General features: G+C 37.5%; 2 protein-coding genes across 4 annotated transcripts; one reads left to right on the forward strand and one right to left on the reverse strand.

Annotated features, from left to right (window-relative positions):
* Nucleotides 1-203: 203 nt before the first annotated feature.
* Nucleotides 204-14,766, reverse strand: LOC117206397. Its single transcript, XM_033445696.1, has 5 exons — nucleotides 14,145-14,766; nucleotides 8,671-9,118; nucleotides 6,637-6,908; nucleotides 5,619-6,156; nucleotides 204-2,698 (listed from the first exon to the last, which is right to left on the reverse strand). Exons 1-5 carry the CDS (start codon nucleotides 14,262-14,264, stop codon nucleotides 2,286-2,288), a joined length of 1,791 nt encoding a protein of 596 aa, XP_033301587.1. The 5' UTR covers nucleotides 14,265-14,766; the 3' UTR covers nucleotides 204-2,285.
* A 1,452-nt stretch (nucleotides 14,767-16,218) lies between these two features.
* LOC117206381 (mediator of RNA polymerase II transcription subunit 24) lies at nucleotides 16,219-20,569 on the forward strand. Of its 3 annotated transcripts, XM_033445673.1 has the most exons (10): nucleotides 16,219-16,331; nucleotides 16,497-16,648; nucleotides 16,722-16,847; nucleotides 16,916-18,232; nucleotides 18,342-18,790; nucleotides 18,857-18,949; nucleotides 19,039-19,329; nucleotides 19,422-19,869; nucleotides 19,956-20,112; nucleotides 20,199-20,569. In XM_033445673.1, exons 2-9 carry the CDS (start codon nucleotides 16,520-16,522, stop codon nucleotides 20,100-20,102), a joined length of 3,000 nt encoding a protein of 999 aa, XP_033301564.1. In that variant the 5' UTR covers nucleotides 16,219-16,331; nucleotides 16,497-16,519; the 3' UTR covers nucleotides 20,103-20,112; nucleotides 20,199-20,569. The 3 variants fall into 3 exon arrangements, with proteins under 3 accessions (XP_033301564.1, XP_033301557.1, XP_033301572.1); XM_033445666.1 differs by lacking the exon at nucleotides 20,199-20,569 and having other exon boundaries at nucleotides 19,956-20,162; XM_033445681.1 differs by lacking the exons at nucleotides 19,039-19,329; nucleotides 20,199-20,569 and having other exon boundaries at nucleotides 19,956-20,162.
* The last annotated feature ends 121 nt before the right edge of the window (nucleotides 20,570-20,690 follow it).

The raw sequence follows: 20,690 nt of genomic DNA on the forward strand, positions 1-20,690 counted from the left end.
TGGACGTGACGCTCTGATGGCCATAAACTATATATGAAATGGCGCGAATTTTTAATCTTTCCTTCTTATCATAAATTTTCAAAAAATTAACGCGAATACTTTATACGAATTATTTTCGAAAAGATTAATTCATAAAGATAGTCTGAAAGAGATTTTTATATTTAAGAACTTTTTGGGGAGGTGGGAAAGAAAATAAAGAAGAATAGTGTTCTGAATGTAACATTTTATTTCTAATGTCATTACACGTATATTGAATGAAATTTAAAGTGTAATACCTTTAACCCTTTTACATACGTGCAAAAATAGAATCGTTCTATTTTTGAATGAACATTACTGGTAGGAATGTATCGTTGAACTTATCTAAATAAAAATCGTAGTCGGTGCTTCGGTATCGATGTCGATGATTATCATCCTATATGTGTATGCAATTACAATTCTTTGGAAGAACGACAGAATTTTTAAGTTACGTGAAATCTCGCCACATCACGAAGGAAAGAGCCTGAATTTGCCTCTCGAATGTCATCGTTGATTGTTCGACGTGTATGCTTCCATTCTTCCAACAATTTCATCGGAGAGAAAGAGAAAATTAATGTAAGTACGAAGTATGAAACTAATGTTATTCTCGTATATTTATTATGTACAATTCACTGCGTATCTATATTTCATATGCACGTCGCTTCGCGTATAAAATAAAGATGAATAACTTAATTAAGAAACGTGAGGATTTAATCCTTTTGTTTTTCTAACGGGACGAGAAGAATATGCGTAGAGTTTGAAGAAAGAATAAGATATATATTTATATATATATCGGGATACGATTAAACTTATGATACAGTCTTCTGACCTGGTGTCGATAACACACAGTTTTCGTATTTAAATACGTTCCATTTGCAGTTCGCGTAGCAAGTGCACCTCTGGTTTGCATTTCGTAAACATCTCATATAGTATAATATTAAATTAATTATTAACTGCGATACCCCAGCCCCCAAGAAGTGTACGGTGAAGCTTGTTCTTCAAATAATCGTATCTATCACGCTTTATAGGATCGAAATATACATGCTACACCCTTTTTATGTATACCTATATGTATAATATTACAAACAAATTGTTTATCTCAACGAGTTACTTACAATTTATCTACTATACTTCCGTAAATAGCGTCTTTAGCGTACAGTAATACGAAGTTATAAATCATATCTTGTGAAGTTAAAGCTACAACATATATCTTTTATAATATATATTTCATAATAATAATAATAATAATAATAATAATAATAATAATAATATATCTTTTTGTGTCGTTTCGTCGATTAATATAATCACTATTTACAAACTTCCCTCTCTTTCTCTCTTACTATCGGCAACATGAATAATAACTGTAAAACTCTTATAATAGATTCTGCTTATAAATAGATAAATCTTAAATATCATTCAATCGATAAAAACTCTTGAAAAATCACCTAAAAACGATGGATGACGGTGTGCAGTTGGCTGTAATGAATCTGGCGAAATGATCGATGAGAATAAATCCAATTAGCGAAGTTTATGATGATCTTCACGGGAGATATCAATGAGTAAAAAGCATAGTTGTATTACAGGTGAGACTTCGGTGACTTAACAACATCAAAGACACGCGAGGATAGGAAGAAAATATAGAAGAATAATTCGAGAAACTACCCTTAAAACGTAAAACTATGGACTCGCGAATTAAATTTTCCTAACCGCGTGACTATTAAAAAATACCGACTGATTACCCCAGTCATGCTGGTCGATCGGATCCTTATTAACCCATAGAAAATATTCACGCAGGAAAACAATTAAAAAGTATGAAACAAACTCTTGAATTCTCTATTCTTCTTTTACATACATCTCTCATTGGGAGGAGATCACTCTAATCTGCATCGAGCCCTTCACGACTTCTCATTTGCTAGAGTTTGATACGGCTAACTAGAAGGCAATGAATGTACGGTTCAAAATAATTTTGAGGATCCTGCGAGAGTTTCAATAATCATTGGTGATAAATAAAACATTTCATTCACAGCTTCATTCATCGTTAGCCTCCTATTATTATTAAAGACATAAGAGTTTTTAACGTGTCAGTCGTTCATAAATCCTTTAATTGTTTCGAACAACGCACAAAGAATTTTCGGTGGTCCATTCTTTTCATGGTCTCTGATTCTTTCTTCTAAGATCTCCAGGAAGTACCATATCAAATATAGATCGGATCGCAAAGGGTCACGGCAAAAATGATAGAAAAATATAGTGTAGCGAGGCTGCCTCTCCTCCTACTGTTCCTGAGGCACCTTTACAAGAACAGTTCTCGTGCCTTCCGAATCAGAGATGTTAATCTTCAGCTCGTTGGTCAACATCTCGAGCTTGTCCGCCACCTTGGCGTTCTTCTGCCCACCTGGATTCGGTGGGGGCCAAACGTCGTCCAACGGAGGTTCGATGTACTTCCTGTTCGGTTTCATCGTGACATCCTGTTTTCCGCAGAGCGTCCCTCCGATGTGATCGGAAGACGAGACGCATTTCGGCGGTGGTTCCGTATCCATGCGAGGACGTTTGTAGAGGGGTGGTTGAATCGTCGGGCTGTAATCGTGATCCAGAAGGCCCTCGACCTCCTGCAGCAACTCCTCGCTATATTGCTGCAGTTCCTCGTCCATCAACTGTTTCGTGTAGAGTAACGTTCGAGAACGACCTGAAACAAATGTTAGTTCGAATATAAGTATCATAGAAATAGAGCTTTGGGATTAGAAATTTTATAATAAAGGGTATTCTAAAAATAGAGCTGTGAAATTAGATACTGATCGTGTGGAAATAAGGATGATAGATTTTAGTGAAAATTATCGTGAAATAGATCGAGTAGAATTTCCAAAATTTCGCGATTCTGCGTTTGCGATTTTCTATATAATACTTGTCTTCAAACTACAAGTATCGTATTTATAAGATTGCCGTTATCGTTCACGCAAAGTAAATATCGTAGATAAAAACTTGTGACGCGGTTAACCATGAACATTGCATCCTCAATATGATGATTAAACAACTCGGTCTGTGTCTGGTTTCGTAATCAAAGCGAGCAACTGGTTACGAGTCATTTCACGTAGGAGCGAACGGTCCTAAGGTACTGGTCTCTGAATTTTAACGAAGGTCAATGACATCGTAAGGTTCTCGTTATACTGTGTAAAAAATCAAGAGTTACCACGCCAATGAATCACGGGCGAGAGTCAGGTAAAGAAGAATTTCGTTTATTCGAACTGTATAATTTATCTGACAGGAAAAAATGACACAATCTCAGGTAACACCCAAGATACAATCGAGATAATGCAATGTGAAGCGAAAACAATAGAGTGAACGGCCGTGTTGGGAAAGTAGTTAAAAGAAGATTACAGTTGAATGAGAAAGATCGGCCAGTTCAGGCATCGAGAAAGGATCCGAGCTTTCCCGTCCTCGTTTAGAAAGTAGCTGAGCAACTTCTCGATTTCCTGCTCTGGTTTCACCATCCCGCAGTTAATATCGATACCATACCTATTGATTTCGAAATCATCGTGTTTGTCACTTTATCAGGATTTATCGTAAATTTCTGATAAAGACTCACTCGTGAGCTGACCAAGATTTTATATACTTCCTTAGATGATAATTTAATAAGTAATAATACAAGCGATTTATGAGGTTGCAAGTTGTAGATTGTAGATTTCTGTCGCATAGTTTTTACAATTTTAGCAACAAGTCGATAATATTCTAACTTGGGAAGCTTTTACAAAAATCGAAGTGACAATCAAATTTTAACACTAATAACTATATTATAAAATTTTAATCGCGTAAGACAGTCTCGAGCGAAAAAACGTCGAATTGTTCAGAAGAATAAGAACAGGAGTAATTTACGCGTCAACGGATGACTTGAGATCATCGAACGAACATTTATCAGCTCGATAGGTTCAGTGTGCCGTAGAGAGAAGAAGAATATGAAGTAAATTCGTTTCGTAATCTGAAATACCGCTGATAACAATAATATATCGTCTCTCTATTTTTTTCGAGGTGTAACTTCAAGTGTTCTAGCTGCTGTTCTAGCATACGATGATACAGCAACGCGACCTAAAAATGAAATTATCGAGAGAATTATTCGAATCAAATAACATCGACAAGTACAAATGAACGATTTCTAAAAGAAGAATTAAAAGAGAACAGTAACATTAAAAAAGAAAACAGAGGGAATTTAAAAAATTGTTTAGATGTTCTTTACGCTTCGAACAGATATCAGAATTACAAACTAGATATTACGCAAAATATATTCACCTAACATGATTCAATTATCTGGGGTTACTTAATCGTATCTCGTGATAATGAGTTCTTGCTCATACATGCTTGCCGTTTCGTCTTTCATCTATGTGTTCGAATTGTCGATAATTAATAATAATTAATAGGAATCGGTATTAATATCATTTATGATAAGCACGTTGTTTAAATTAATGTCAGTCGTTTATTAATGCTTGCTCGTCGTGATCCTTGCTTGCAACATTGGCCAAGGGCATTGTTAAAGCAGACACAAAAAACGTCTTTGGAAAACAAATTTGCAAATCTACTTTCAGATAAATCGAACGAAATGATTTTATTGTCGAAGGAATTTTTCGACGTCATTGAAACAGCGTGATATTGCCACGAGAATACAGAATGTGGAAGAAGAGAAAAGAGAATGAGCTTCTTGTTCGCCGTTTCGTTTTCCACGCCGGTAAGAAGCCAGTCGACCGTACGAGGCCAAGATGCAACAAACCTGCAGCACGTGAAAGCAACGCCGAGGAAAAAATCAAATATTTAAGAGGGTTGCGCCTTTCACGATCTCATGCAGTTCAATGTTCTCCAAGCTGGCCCGTGCTATCAAATCCATTCAATCTGTGTGTAACCGCTAATATAACGGTTCGAAAAGGTCGAACAAATATGCTGGTACCATTTACGTTTATTTTTGATATGAAAGCTGATAGCTCGTGCACGTAGAAACGATCGAACGCAAGATGCATGATATTTTCTAATCTATATGATATCCAAGCGCTCGATCGGTTATTATTTTGGGAGATCTTGGAATCAAAATAAGTATATTGATATGTACGGTATGTATTTAAAAATAATAATCACGATTGATTTTTCGTTGAAGATCCTTTCAGAGTATTGGATCGTTTTATTCGAGAGAGCTAAATTTAAGAGAGCGGCTAATTTTATGAATTTTTCTCATGGACAGAGTAAAAGTAATAGAAATCTTGAAAATGTTCCTAAAGCGATTTGAAAGCCCTCAAATCCTTAAAATATCTAAACAGACTTGGTACAAGTAGCTATAACAAAATATCATCGACGCGAGTAATTACTAGGAATTGCTCGATTATTAGGGTATTTTTTACGCAATATTTTCGTTATTAAATATCTGCTCCATTTATTAAAATGTAAAACAAAGATATAGTATACAAAAATTCATGAAAACGTTCAATAAATTTGTCCATGCAAATCGTTTAATTTGTCCATCGTGCAACAGGGTCAATTCCGTAACCAAAACTATTCTTTCAAATTCGTATGAATAATGACACGATACGACTCCTCGTTAGTCAGAGATGAAAGAAATATACGAAACTTACCCGCTAGCGGAGGCATTTTCTCTGGCTGTTCCTGCTCTTGCGCGAGTTCGTTGTTGGAATTGGAGTGTGGCCGTAGATTCGGCACAGCGACGAGAGCCAACGAGAGCAACAAGACCATCAGACAAGTGGCAGGCTGGGCGCTCTTGTTGCCTTTTTGCAACAGAGCCTGCAGCCTCTTTAGTTGCCCGGCCAGGCTCTGATTCTGCAACTGTAGAGCCTTAATGCGTTTCAGAAGCGTTATGTTCTCCTCGGTGCAGTGCTTCACACGATCCTCCAACCCGTCCACGTACTCCTTTTTCCTCTTTCGCGAGTCCTGCGCGGAGATCTTGTTGCGAATCTTACGTCTGATCCTCTTGAGCTCGCGCTCCTCGTGCTTCGTCAACGGATAATGAGTAGGCAGCGTGATTCCTTCTTTTTGGAGCAGACGCTTCTCCTCGGCGTTCAGTTTTAGCCTCGGGTACGGAGAATCCGACTCCGAGATCTCGTCGCTCGAATTGCAACCCTTCTCGCTGCTCGAATCTTCTTGTTTGATGTTCATCTGCGGATCAAGCAGAAAAGGGAAATGTAAACATATGAAAATCACAGGTTCAGGTTGATAAAGTTTTATAGTAATCAGTGATATAGCTATTAAAAGGATATTTTAATATTATAATAAGTAGTATTTTTACAGCTACGAAGAAGATGGACGAATGTACGTTTAGATGCAAAATCAAATTGGATAATTTTTATAGTATGAGATTAATCGACGACGTGCCGCCTTTTAAAACTGATTCTCTGTAAAGGATGATAAATGTAATTTATCGTCTTCTTCCCCTGTATTCTTCTCATGTAGTTATCTATAATTACGCAATTGAAGTCTGAGAGTGAAAGTTTATAAAAGTTCTATTCAGACTCTACCAATTATAAGTCGATCAACGTTTTGTTTTTATTTCTGTCGAGAAAAATATTTATAACGATCTAGAATCTAAAGTTATAATTAGAACGTAGACGAGTTTTATCCACGATTCAACTTAGATACCTGAACTGGTTTGTTAATGATATTAGCTTGGTTGATCTTGAATCCTTTGAGATTCCTAGCTTGCGAAGCATTGATGATCTTGATAGTTCGTACTTCCTTCATATCTTTCAGGCTTACCGGCAGTAGAATCGATCTTGGATTACCAGAACCCATTGGCGTGACGCGTATCAACTGTCTGATATTCCGTTTCCCATTGCACGTGATATTACGCACGTTTATCGTGTTACTTTCTGCAGATGCGACGTGAATTTGTTGTTGCTTCGGTGCCTTTTCTGAAACGAAGGGTTTTATTTCTCGCTATATTTGTCGTTATTTTCAACGTAACCTTATTTCACCTAGAAACAGAACGTTATCAGATATTTTGTAGACCCACTATCTCATCGAGCTTGTCAACTTCAAATAGATATTCCGATAACTGTCCAAACATTTGTTCAAATCATGAGCCAATTTCGAATCTGTTGAACTTTAGCTTTCACAAATGGATGAGTAAGAAGAGAAAATGTGTTTTCATGCTGAGAACGAGAGAAAATCGCGTTTGCGACAGCACAGGCGTAGTAGTACGTATCCAATGTTACAAAATCCTAACAGAGCTCACTGTTTTCGAGATATTTCGATTTAAGAGTTTTGCAAGCTTCTGCCAGATAGTTGCATGACGTATTAGATGCTCTGGATCCGTATTCGTACATTCATACAATTTTCTTCCTTTTTTTCATTGCAAACAATTTTCATCTTATCTTGCGTTAATCTTAAGATCGACGATTTATTTTAAATACGTTCACGTTCCCTTGATCCATATATAGAACTCGACATCCACTGACTCATCCATGAGGCAAGCATGTCCAAAATCAGAAATTTATTTATTCGTCGGGTTTACATTAAAGTTAGAGTTAGGGGCGTGAAACGAAACTTGGTAATTAGATAACCGGGAAACTAATGACAATGATCCTAGGTTCAATAACGAATCCGCGGTCGACGGGATGAGAGATGAACGTGCTCAGAGAATCTAAATCGGACGCGTAATATTCACTGACCGTAAGGTGTTACTCTATTCGTCGATGGGACCGCAAGAAGGAATGAATTTCTGTCCCGATGCTGCCTCAGAGGAAAACTATAATGGGATGTGTCTAAGGACACGAGATCATCGGATCCGTCGAGGATAGCCTTCGTTCCGAAAGTAAGCGAAATTGGTGTTGCTGCTAATTGGTCAATCTCCACATCGGTGGTTAGAAAAGACGCTAGCCTCCCTCGAGGGAAAGTTGCTAGTGGGAGACGTCGTTCGTTGAAAAATAGGTCTCCTCTATCTTCTCGTAGTTGGGACAAAGACTGTTTGTCCGAAGGACTTCAGTTAACTAAATCTTAAGATTTATAACGGGTCCTCAGGCTAGCTGAACATGTACTGTGGAGATGCGTCGACATCTGGCGATCATCTTATTCGAAGAATAGGGTCTGCGTGTGGCGAGCTACGGGACAGAGACCGTTGGAATGTTTACTGTCGAGCGTTACAACTATTTTCTTTTTAAGGAGAGCTATAGAATTGCTCCGTGCCTTTGTTAGACAAAGCGTTCATCCCGTGATCGCGGCTACGTTCGGCGACTGGCTATCGCCTCGAGCCCAAGCTCATTATCACAAATCTCGAACAAATACAATCGGATGGAAAGACGACGATCGTTTAATTACGACTATGATAGAATCTAGATTACGGTGTTAGGGGATTATCCCGAAGTTCCAAAGGGGAGGCTTCGATGTCCTTTCATCTCCCACATATTTCTAATTTTTTTCATTAAAAAATGTACTCCTATTGTTCATATAAAACAGATACAGGATTTCTGGTTTTGGTCACGTTTAACTCACGCATGAGTCAGTGCACGATGTGTGCTGTTTGTTAATATTATTTTATACAATTATATCATTATGTATCGCATGTAATCGTACTAGTATGGAAGCACAGTATGTTTTCTCAGGCTGCAAATGTATTATCCTTTAACCAATGTTGAATATATCTCAGACTTAAAAACAATTTCATGTTATTCTTACCTAGATCGAGAACCGGTTGCTCCGTCACAATGGTCGTGTTAGCATCCGCCAAGGTGTTTGTCGGGTTCACTACAGCCACGAGGGTGTGTTCCACGTCCATTTCCTCGGCGACATCCGTGGCAGGCGATCCAATGTTAGAACTAACCACCGACCTAACAGGACTGTCCACGCTGGCCATCGATTGAATAGGGCTGCCCAAAGAATCGAAATCCATGACATCCTGTGGACTACTCAATTCAGAGTTGCTGATCTCCAGTTGATCCTCCTCGATTGGTAGAAGCGGGCTTAGTTGTTGCTCGCAAGAGAGACTCAATGCACTTGAAAGTCCGCTGTCCGACGACGAAGACGGGATCGCGTCCAGATCATTGTCGATCAGATTGAACTGATTATCCTCCAGCTTGAAAATGGAGTCCAGGAAGTCGTCCGGGTTGGTTGGCCATTCTTCCGCCTTGAAAACCAAACGGAGAACAGAATGGAAATTATTTTGGTGGGTTTGACGCGTAAGTTCGAGCTGTAACATAGGTGAGATCGTAAATTAGTTACACAGTTTGCGAGTGCCGAATACTCTGCATGTCTGTTGAACGCTTTCTATCGATAAAATGCGATTCTTTTTGTTGCAATTATCGCTGCAAGGAAAATACTTTTCGCACTTTATAGATACATGATCGAATTATTATCCTGGTCCTTTACTCTGTGAAATCTTGTCAAATAAGCGAAGCATGTTTTCTTTGAAATACATAGTACTTATATTCGAAGTATTTAAGACAGGCAAGACCATACATTGTATCGTGTCTTATGATCCGCAGCTGCGTCATGCGTCGAAGAATGCGTAGTAGAACGAAGTAGCGACTCGTGTTATTTTATTTGTAAGTAGAAGAAGCTGAAAATATTAACGACCGCTTCAAACTGATGGAATGAGGAAGAGAAATTACGATGCAAAATACACATATACTTTTATTTCAATATACAGCATGAAGTACGATTTTATACATCATATTCCGTGTTATAAAATATAAGTACGTATAATATGCACATTATAACTTATCGAGGTCAATCTCCTTCATTTGTTTTTCAACGTCGAAAGTTTATTTGATGTTGCATGCAGAGAACCGAGAATGCATTCAGTTTGTTTTTAATGGTACTTTTACTTTGTTGCATCGCAGCTGCACTCGTCTGTACGCCTATGGCGTTCCATTTAGATCAGATTATTGACCCGATGGATCTGCCCACGATAAAACGATCAGAGGCGGCTCTTAAGCTTGATGTAAGCGAGCCATATACTACAAATTCATCGCAGTTTCGCCACGGTGACGCATTGCAATTCAGCAAATTTAACTTTTTAGCTGTGCGACACACATGACTATAATTCATAGTAATCGAATTCCATAGTGGAATTGCATTCCGTATCGCTGGATTGCACCGGTCTTCGTATTTCAAAAAGTTGAACGACACATTCATGTGTATTGCAACGTTAATGATTAAACCGCAGAATTTCAACCAAATTCATATTCTCGAGAATATAATCGAAAAAGTAGAACATCGGTAGAAAGTCGCTGTATCTATCAAGTATTATAAAACCATACCTTGAATATTCTATACAGGGTGGTTGGTAACTGACGGTACAAGCGGAAAGGGGGTGATTCTACGCGAAAAAAGGAGTCGAAAATATAGAATAAAAATTTTTCGTTCGAGGCTTTGTTTTCGAGAAAATCGACTTTGAATTTTCGGTCGGTACGCGTGCACTTTATCGCGTCTCGTTATAACGGATCTCACCGTAGATTTTTAAAAAAATTAAAAAAAAAATTAAAAAAATAACGTCAATCGAGACAACGATCTACAGTGAGATCCGTTATAACGAGACACGATAAAGTGCACGCGTACCGACCGAAAATTCAAAGTCGATTTTCTCGAAAACAAAGCCTCAAACGAAAAATTGTTATTCTACATTTTCGACTTCTTTTTTCGCGTAGAATCACCCCCTTTCCGCTTGTACCACCAGTTACCAACCACCCTGTATATATCTTTTCGTATTATGCGCATTCTGTGCAATGTTGCACCTTCAAATTTCCTGCGAATGTGTGAAAATCCGCAGTCTATCGATGGCGCAGTGCACACGAGTATAGAAACTGCCGGATGCGGATCGTGTAAGATCGCAGCAATTCACGTCTCTAATAATCTACATAGAGCCTTATGTTCTCAATAGCGGAATAGATGGTGTCTATTGCATCGTTAGAGGTATAAGATCCGGCATATACCAGCGAAGTGACATCATAGCGATGTCGCATCGTGCGATCCCCGTATACTCGATGTGCATTGCATTAGAAATATAAATGCACCGAATCGTACAACTCTGTCGTACAAAATCGTATAAAAACGTGACCATCGCATCATTGGCCCGTGTCAGAAATTCTACAGCTGCAATTAACAGTGTTCAATTCCTAGAATGCTATTTGTCATCGATGGTGATCGATGGCCGATGTTACTACAGTTTTTAGAATGACTAAGATAAGATTCCATGGGCTAACGAATGTTCAACAACGCAAATAATCTACGTAACGCTACCAGGATAAAATACGCAAATACGATATATTTCACAAAAATTAAAAACTTTCGTGTAGTATGTTTCAATCTTCCCAAGCTCCCAGGGGAAAATCTGTAAAGTTCGTGTGGTAATCAACGTGTTAAAGAAACGGAAGAAAATTGCTTCGTTCATTAAATATTACAGAGAGACTATGCTTTGGATATTTTGTATATTTTTGCAAACCATGTGCATTTTGTACATTTTAAAATTTCCTCTTCCCAATGTGTAAAAGTTCACAGCCTATCGATGTACTACGGAAAATACAAAGCTGATGCGAAATCACGACACTGTATCTGCGTCGAACCTTAAAGTTCTCGTTGAGCATGGAAATAACAGACTTTGTTAATGCGTGCTCCACTTATTGTTAGATGTCTGGATGAAAGTTAGCTTAATCGGTTTAGCGAAGCTTGAAAAGTGGCCGTTCGCGTGGCGCTTGTCGCGCGAAACAAGCGTTTGGCCAATGCCGGCTAACCTAGTTTTCTAGTAGCATACGAGGAATGGTAAATATAGTCAAGTAGCGTGGAACACTGGTGCGCTTGAATTTTAGAATTCCGCTGGTGGACTTTTAGAATCGTAACTAAAAAGGAAATAGAAAGGGAAACGGGATTTTAGGAAAGGGAAACTTCTCTGATTCTGCGTCGTCGTACGCCAACTACATTTTATATGAAAAAACTGCTTAACGTGTTTATTGGTAGGATTTTTATTGTCATACAAAATTATTTTCATACAAGATCTACATATTATACAATGTACATGATACTGGATGTATCTTGTGATACATTTTGAAAGAATTTAAAAATAAAGCGTGAGCTAACGCAAAAGGTTCCTCTGTTTATCTGAATTTCCCTGGGACGTCTTCCTGTCTGTTCACATTTAGCGGATCTCGATTTTATATCCCAAATAAAAAAAAAAGAAAAAACAACAAACATAAAAATTCGACGAAGGTCGAAGAAAATCGAGAAATGTTTTTTTGCGTTTATACAAACTACTTCTTATTCACAAATTGGTAAGGTTATTACGTGAACCAATTACGCAAATGTAGAAACACTTGTGCATACCGCAAGTGGCTCTTGTCTCGTTGTTTCCTTCGAAATTGAGGAGCCAGAATTTTTTAGACTATTCACAAGAAGTCCCGTAAGATAACGGTACTCCTCGTTCGAAGGTCGCTGGCCATGACGAATAGGTTCCCATTCTCGTTCCGATTCAATGCATAAAGATACTTAGTACTTATTTGTGTCTCTAGCAACGTTATAAATTAGTTGGAAACATAATACGGGCTATTTGCGTAAATACTCGCAGTTGAAGGAGGAATTAACGTTAAACATTCTATAAGTTCATCTGAATTAATTGATCTATCATACGCAATAATCATTGTGTACACAAGGAAATATCGTTTTTATATCGAGATGTAAAGCAGAAATAGAATGCATAATTAAATATCGAGAAGGTATCAGACATTTCAATATGGCGGCCGCTGCAGCAGCACGTGCATCAGGCTATACCATATGTTACAAAAAGTCTCGCGATTATGTAATAACGACAAGTACGTACGTTCCCTCATTAATCGATGAAAACAGAAAAAACGTATTTTATATTTGTAGATCGAGTAACTTTCCAGCCTAGAAAAGCTTCAGAAAAGAAACAAATAAGGAAAGCCAATAATGAATTGTTATCTTGATTCTTTTATGTGGTAAATCACTCGATCGCTGATTACACGTGCTCTAATAACCCTTCTAATTGTTACATACTATCTCCGTACACGTATTTTAAATACAATTATCATTAAGTGAAAACGATGAAGAATGATGATCCGGAATTATCTTGCGACAGGAGCGTGTGCACGTTGACACGTGGGTCGCGTACTCCATATGTTAACAGGAATGAACGTGTGCAACGCTCGAATAACGGGAGTTATTGGTTAATCATGGTCGTAACTTACATCAGCTACCGTAAACATTCGTGCCATTATATGAATTGTCGTCCTTTGAGGTTGAACTCTCTGTACGGATCGCTTAGTGGCTAGTTGAGCATAATTGAATGTAATGAAAGCAAAGGATAGTTAGTCCGTAGTCTCGTTAGTTGAACGGCGAATTGAAGACGCGATGAAAGTGGCACAAATCGCGGTGAAGCGTGCATACCATTGCTTTTCAAGCGTGTCCAAGTTTTTCTCCTCTCGCACAACGGTATTCATGGTAAACACATTTTTTGGCATTTCGCCGAAAAAGAGAGTATAGAAAGATTAAGTCGTCGCTAGACAAATTGTGTTTGAGAAGTTTATTGTTTAATATACTCCCATCTGTTGGTACAACAAAACGTGAACAGTTGCGCGTGCCGGTTTCTCGATATTTTGAATATTCACCGATAGCATTGCGTAAAACATGAGTCGATGTTTGAAAAGGTTTCGCTAGCCTTGGGAATTATTCTACGTATTAGCATTCCCGATAACCAGCCGCGCCAGAGTTCAACTTCCCTAGTTAGTGATTAAACATCTTGGATTTTCCTTCAGAGACCAATCCACGAGATGTATCCATATCCGTGATTTAAGGTTTTCATTACATAAAGAACTATTACAGAGTATTTAACTATTATGGAGTGGAATAAACTATTCCAGAAACAGGGAAAGGCGATGTTAATAAGCCAGTCGTTTAATACAACTTGTCTTTTCTGCCGATGAACGATTATCTCTGTATGATCATTCCGCGAAAAATACTCCGAAGATACAGTTCGTCGAAATCCCTTCGAAGAATTCCTACGATCGTGGTTAAGATCGCGTGTAAAAGGAAACTGGTTTCCTTCGAGCGAAAGAAGAACCCGTTTGAAAGCGAGCGGGCTTCTAAGGAAAAAACCTAGCCAAATGGTGAAAATGAGATAAAATCATGCATCGGAGACTTACCGCGATGGCGTCGTCGCTGTAGCTCTGATCTATGAAAGGCTCGTCCTTAACGTCGACTTTTAAAAACGCGTCTTCCCGCGGGAAGAGGAAATCCATCAGAGTGGCATCCGTCGACGACATCTCGACAACGCTTGTCGATTACTATACGGCACGAAGCTATCGTACACCTTGCGTGTATACGTATGTATGTGTCTGTATGTATTTATTGCACAGAATGCACCGCAACCACTACATTCCCATGAAAAACACCGTTTGTGCACTGCACCCAGATTACACTCGAACACGATAAAGCGCACCAGCCGACTAACGGAGTAAAAGAGTCTGTCACTCGTCACAGACAGACGGACGTTTGGCCTCCTCGCCCCACCCTGAGGCTCTTGCTGCAGCCAGAGAGCGAGAGAGACCGGTTTTTCAAAGCTGGTTGCTCTCCTTCACTCAAACATTTGCTTCACTTAGATCACTCACGACGCTTCTTCGAGCATGCCGAGCAATTCGTACGATCTTGCGCCAGCTCCTGTGCACCTGTACCGCAAGGAATTGTTTATTTTGTTCGAGGATACCGCAGATGCTCGATCCACGGCCGGGTATTGTCAATTAAACTGCCAGCGTGGCATTAAGTGCGTCACGCAAGGCCTATAACTTTGCGACTACGCGATTGGTTACGAAGCTTCTCACTAGCGACAAGCGATAGGTGGAGACAAGATCCGCAGTACCGGCGTTCACTCGCGTTTCGAACGTTGGAAATTACACTTTGATAAGAGAAATTTGAAATTCGTTCGAAGATCGTGTTTACAGACCTAAAAATACAGCCTCTTCAGTGTTTAGAATGTTTGTGAATGGAAGTTAAACAAGGAGGAAAATATTTGTCATATTTATCGGTCAACCCCATGAATTTAAAAGTAATGATATCACAAACACTTTTTATGTTTACCTTAAAATTTATTATTGTCTATATCATCTTGGGGTAAATGAACTTAAGGAAGTAAGACATTTGTTTCTTGAGGACAGCACGTTAATCGTGTACTTATATAATAATGTCAAAAAATTGGCAAAAGTGGAAGCAATAATACTGTCGTCTTTGATGTTGCATCAGACTGGTCGATTTAGCTATTTGAAAATGCGTGACGCGTTTCATGCGGATTGTTAAGTCATCTGTTAGAATTAGAGAATGGTCATCGAAAATCACTTTCGCTTATAGTAGACAAAAGAAGTGAAAATAATTGTTTTACTTCTTTTTGTATAGACAGGTATCTGTAAAAAATATTTTAAGGATTTTCCTGAATAATTATTGAAATCCAAGTTTCAATCTGAAGAATCAAATCTTCTGATCTTATTTCTATTTTATACGTTGTTTATTATTACTTGGAAGTATCGGGTTTAGAAAGTACAGATAGTGGAATATTTAAAGTAAAAAGCATCTCTTTGCCATAAGCGAATAATGTCTTATCACCAGTTTTAGGTGTTTTTGTTGTAAAAATATCAGGTATACGTAGAATCACGTCATTATTAGGATTAGGATCTCTGTAAAATATTATATAATAAAAAAGTTACTACTCAGTGGTCAATATCTTTTTAAATATTTCTTATGAAACATACACGTACGTGAATGTAAGCATAATAGAATAGCCCAATTGCTATAAGAAGTCCTATCACGTTTACAAAATTCCATCCTTTCCATGCATAAAATGGATCAAATGCCAGTGCTCTTCTTGTACAAACTCCCATTCTTCCAGAGATTTAAATCCTGACAAATAATACTTGTATGTGTAACCTAATGTTTGTAATTATTGTAAAACATAACTGTGCATTGTAGTTAGTGATTTTTACAGATTTGTCAATTTTAAATGAGTTGAAAAGTGAGGGGGGGGGAATGTTCACGTTAGGGGATATACTCAAACGAAAGCATGTCTCATAAGTATTTTTTATTGCAAGAGACGGAAAATTTTACTAAGTGAATTTAATAAGTTGTCTATGGATACTAGATAGTTTGACATTTACAAAAATATATGAAAGTGTATAAATATCAAATATCGATTATTTTGATGTGAGCCGAATCACGTCTGAATAATTTCTAACTACACAATATGGCGCTGATCATGGACGCCGTAGGAGGATCGCTGTCTGAAAATGGATTGAAAATATGTCAGTTGTGGTAATTTATTAATAAATTAAATTTTCTGAAATGAAGTAAGTAAGATGATTTAGATAGTTACTCTTACTTGAGTAAAAATTACTTTACGTTTTTATGTTTTTGAGGTTATACATTCAGTCATTGAGATAATTTTGTATACATCTATTTTAATGAATGAGAAGTAATTTTTGTGATAACAGAGACAATTAATAACGTTGCAGATGATGTTTAAATAGGAGGAATTATGTGTAACCTCCTAACATCAGCCATGGAGACTAAAGTAACTAGTAAGACTAGTAGTTTGAAAGCTCTTTTGCTACGTGCATGGAGGGAACGTTGGAGTGATTTACAATGGGGTATTAATATCAAAACTGTAAGCAGTCTGTTAATTACTTAAATGCTTATTATCTATACTTCTCAGAAATACTTTGTTTCATCATTTTTAGATTTTACCAAGAGGTGTTAGCGGAGATGTATATAATTTAGCAGACTGTATATTACAGCAGGCACTAGTAGGACTTGGACCAAATCAATTAGTACTTTCGTATTTGAAACATTCTTTAAGTTCTCAGGTATATATCATTTATCAATATTTTGCTATTATCTTTTTAAAATAATATTTACATGTATAAATTTTCAGTTGGTCTCCTACGCGGCTGTGTTACAACGAATAAGTAAATACGATGCCTTTCACAAGCCCCATTGTATCTTAAGCCTTCTAGAATTTTTAGAGTCTATTCAAGTAGGAATAACGTGCCGTGGTAAACCAGAGGAGGATCTTTTGGCTGCTGCAGTATTATCCATAGTACATTGGTTGTTACAGTGTTATTTGCATACTTTGACAAAAATGCCACAAAACAATCCATTGACACCACAACCAACAGAATTGATGGACAAACCAGCCAGTATATTGAAGCAGATGCTTAGCTCTGATTTCCTTTGTGCTATGATGTATTTAGCCAAGTATGATGACAAAGATTTGTATATAGAAGTTGTAAAAAAGTGTCAAGAGATTGAAGCACTGTTAAAAACTAGTAGTCTCAAGTCTTCTGTTCCTATAGAGGAATCTCTAAAAAAATTGTGCAATTTGGAAGTTGACTGTGTAACACTATCTCCTGAAATGTCACAAATGGAATCTATAACTCATTGCCTGCAACCTTTGTTTGCAGTGCAGGTGTTGCTAAACCCTAGTACAGAGACGTCCGTATTCGTTAATCAAATGCTTATGGTCCAAAGACTTAAAAATTATACAAACGCGAGACTGTATTGTGAGATAATTCGTGCGTGTTTAATGTGTCTGCACAATGTTACTAGCACGTTTAAAGAATCGCAATGGGGCGCTTTCACTTTTCTAAAAGTGCCCCTTATTTTGAAGGAATTACACGTGGCGCACACGAATGCAGACGATAAATTGGAATATTCACAAGATATTCTAGACGCCTTCGAATTACTACTCCAATTTACTCCGCTTCTCGACATAGTGGACACTGCATGTTCTTGTAACAGCATAGAGTGTTTGTTAAATGCCCTGCAGAAAGTCAACTTGGTTACAGAAAAGCTAACGAAACAATTAAGTGGCAGAAGGGAAGGCGTTACCGCGACGTTACAGAAATTAGAATCGTCCACGTCCACGCCCTCCATTCCTAAAGTAATCGTACGTGCGGAGCCAACTTTATCTGGAATTTTGAAAACCCTCAATGCAGATTATACAAAAATTCACGAGGCGCTACTTAGTATGTTATACCAAGTTTTGACTGGGAAGAGCTTCGAATTGATGCTGGCGGTAGCTACCGTTGAAGGAAAATTGAAAACTTTTGTTACCAAATTAATTAAGTTCAATGAATGCAGCAAGCAAATAAGTGAACCTGTTCCACCAAAGACTGCAGCAACTAGAGCGATGTTGTTCGATATATCGTTCCTTATGTTGTGTTCTATAGTGCAAACTTATGGATCTGATGTAAGCTTTGATTGTTACATAGTATACATATTATACTTACATATTACGCTACATATTACACACTTTTATTACTCACTTTACCATAAATTAATGAATTGTATTTTTCCAGGCTGTTTTAGAGGAAGGAGAAGGGGACTCCTTTTTCGAACAGTGGGTACGTGAGTGTATGCCCGAACGAAACCAACCAAAGTCGCCCCAAAAAATGTTGCAGAATATCGACCCTGCAAGGGTGGATGCGTTGTTAGCGCAAATTAATTCTCCAGAAACGGATTTGAAATCTAGTAATATAAAGTGGCATATCGCGTGTCAATCGGCTATGGGGGCTGTGAAAGAGCTTCTTTGTGCGTGGGAGAGCGACGTACTTGGAGCTAGTGACGTTAAAAGAGCTCTAGATGGTTTGCGTGCAACTGCTTGTTGTTTACCAGTTTGTGCAGCGGCTTGGCTTTGTGCATATATGAGTATTACTCACCAAGATGCACTCTTGAAACCTCTGAACATGGTACAGCATTTCTTAACTCCGCTTCCTGGAGATGAAATGCAGGAAAATCTTAAGGAGCGGTTAGTACAGATATGAGAAATTTTTACGGATACTTCAGATTGTTAAAATTAAAGTTTGTATTTTAGATCGAGTTTAATGTCACAAATCATTCGTAAAATGCAATATGATGTTCATCCCCCTACACAATCGAAAACGAAGGTGCTTTCAATGTCTCATAGGTATCATCTTAAAGCTTCTTTAATTGCTGTTGGTTTTATTTTTATATTTTCTATTTTATGTTACATATTTACATGTGTGTTTTTGTTAGTATTATATCAAGGCAACCTATATTGGAGCAATTAGAAACTGTGTGGGGGAATATAAATCAGCGAGGATGGATAAATATCCAGGCGACACAATCTTTGGAATCTTTGTTAAATACTGGTGGCTCCTTATGGTTCGTGACGAATATCGTGAAAGAAGTATTGAAATATCGTTATCAAGAGGAGTTGGACCAAGCAGTAGATTTAGCGTTCGCCATTTTTCATCTCGACATCGAGAACTGTACCTTAGATCTCATTAACCATATCATTCCACAATATTTATATAACTCTTTACAGTAAGTTTACTTACCTTAAATTTTCACAACAATTTTTGATAAGTTCATTTATAGCTCGATAACTCTATTGATTTAAACCAAATCTCTTTCAGGAGCGAAGAACTTGTAGAACCACAATCCTCAGTGTTAGCGAAATTATGCGTGTACTGTATATTTTCTACGTTAGAATACAACAATTCGAATCCTTCTCGTGGGAACAGTAAAAAACGAGTCCGTCGAGACCTAGACGCAGATGAACTGGACGCTCTTGGCGTGCCAGCAAACAAAATTTTAAGATTAAATGAGACAGGAGATTCTAAACCTATATTCGGTTCGCAAAGTCCGCAAGCTCAGGGTTCTACTAATGGTCAAAAATCGGTTGTGTTGAGGGACCCTCTTCTCTCAGCGTTAAATGCTTTGTTCACGATATTCACGTTTCTAGCTGGCAGAGATGGTGAAGTATCTCAGCAGACTCATTTTATACTTCAATTTTTACGTCTGATGGTACAATGTGGAAAAGATAGAACACGTATCGTGTTACAGGGAATGCCACAAACATTGGTGAGTTTTCATACATATATGTTTATTTTTTTATTTTATAGCAGTGGATGAAAGATGAGATTTTTATTTTTGTTGGTTTGTTTAAGGTACCTTGCCTTCTGAAGGCATTGCCCGAATTGTTTACGACTGATATTCTGCTAAGGTTTTATGATATTCAAACAGCAGTTGGGAGAAAAGCAACTGCTCGTGATTTATGTATGCTGAGAAATATCAATCTGAAACCTTCAAAATAATCTTAAGATAGTGAGATATCAATTGTATAATTATTTTCAAATACATGAATTTAATAGGAACTTGGTTTAAATACTTTTCCTCTTTTTAATTGATAGATACTGGGCTGTAAAGAATTTATCACAGAATTGAGAAAAGGTAATTATTTTAGATAATTTATTTCTCTCTTTTTCTTTCTCATTCTTTAGATTTATAAACACTTTTTGATAAGTCACTATAAATTACACTTAAAAGTAGTATGTACAGTAAATGATACAGATGGAACATTCCCAAATTGAGAATTTTTACACGATATAAACATGTGTCATATAAGAAGATAAATTGATTAAAATAACTGCAAAACTGTAATAATCGGATGATTCCGAGCGAATCACGAACATATACTTTACAAATAATTCCTTACATTCCAGCGTAATATTTACACAACTTAGTACAGTATGTCTTGAGACCACAATTATATGGAAACTAATCGATTGAAATTTAAAAAAAAGAGAAAAAAACGAAGAAAATGATACACATGTAGTAGATGTCCAAAGTATAGAGAATATCAATGACTGTAGCTGCTTCTCGCAATAGAAAACTGAATTAGT

This window comes from Bombus bifarius, unplaced genomic scaffold (genome assembly GCF_011952205.1).
Source record: "Bombus bifarius isolate JDL3187 unplaced genomic scaffold, Bbif_JDL3187 scf7180000007966, whole genome shotgun sequence".
In the NCBI taxonomy this organism is placed as follows: domain Eukaryota; kingdom Metazoa; phylum Arthropoda; class Insecta; order Hymenoptera; family Apidae; genus Bombus; species Bombus bifarius.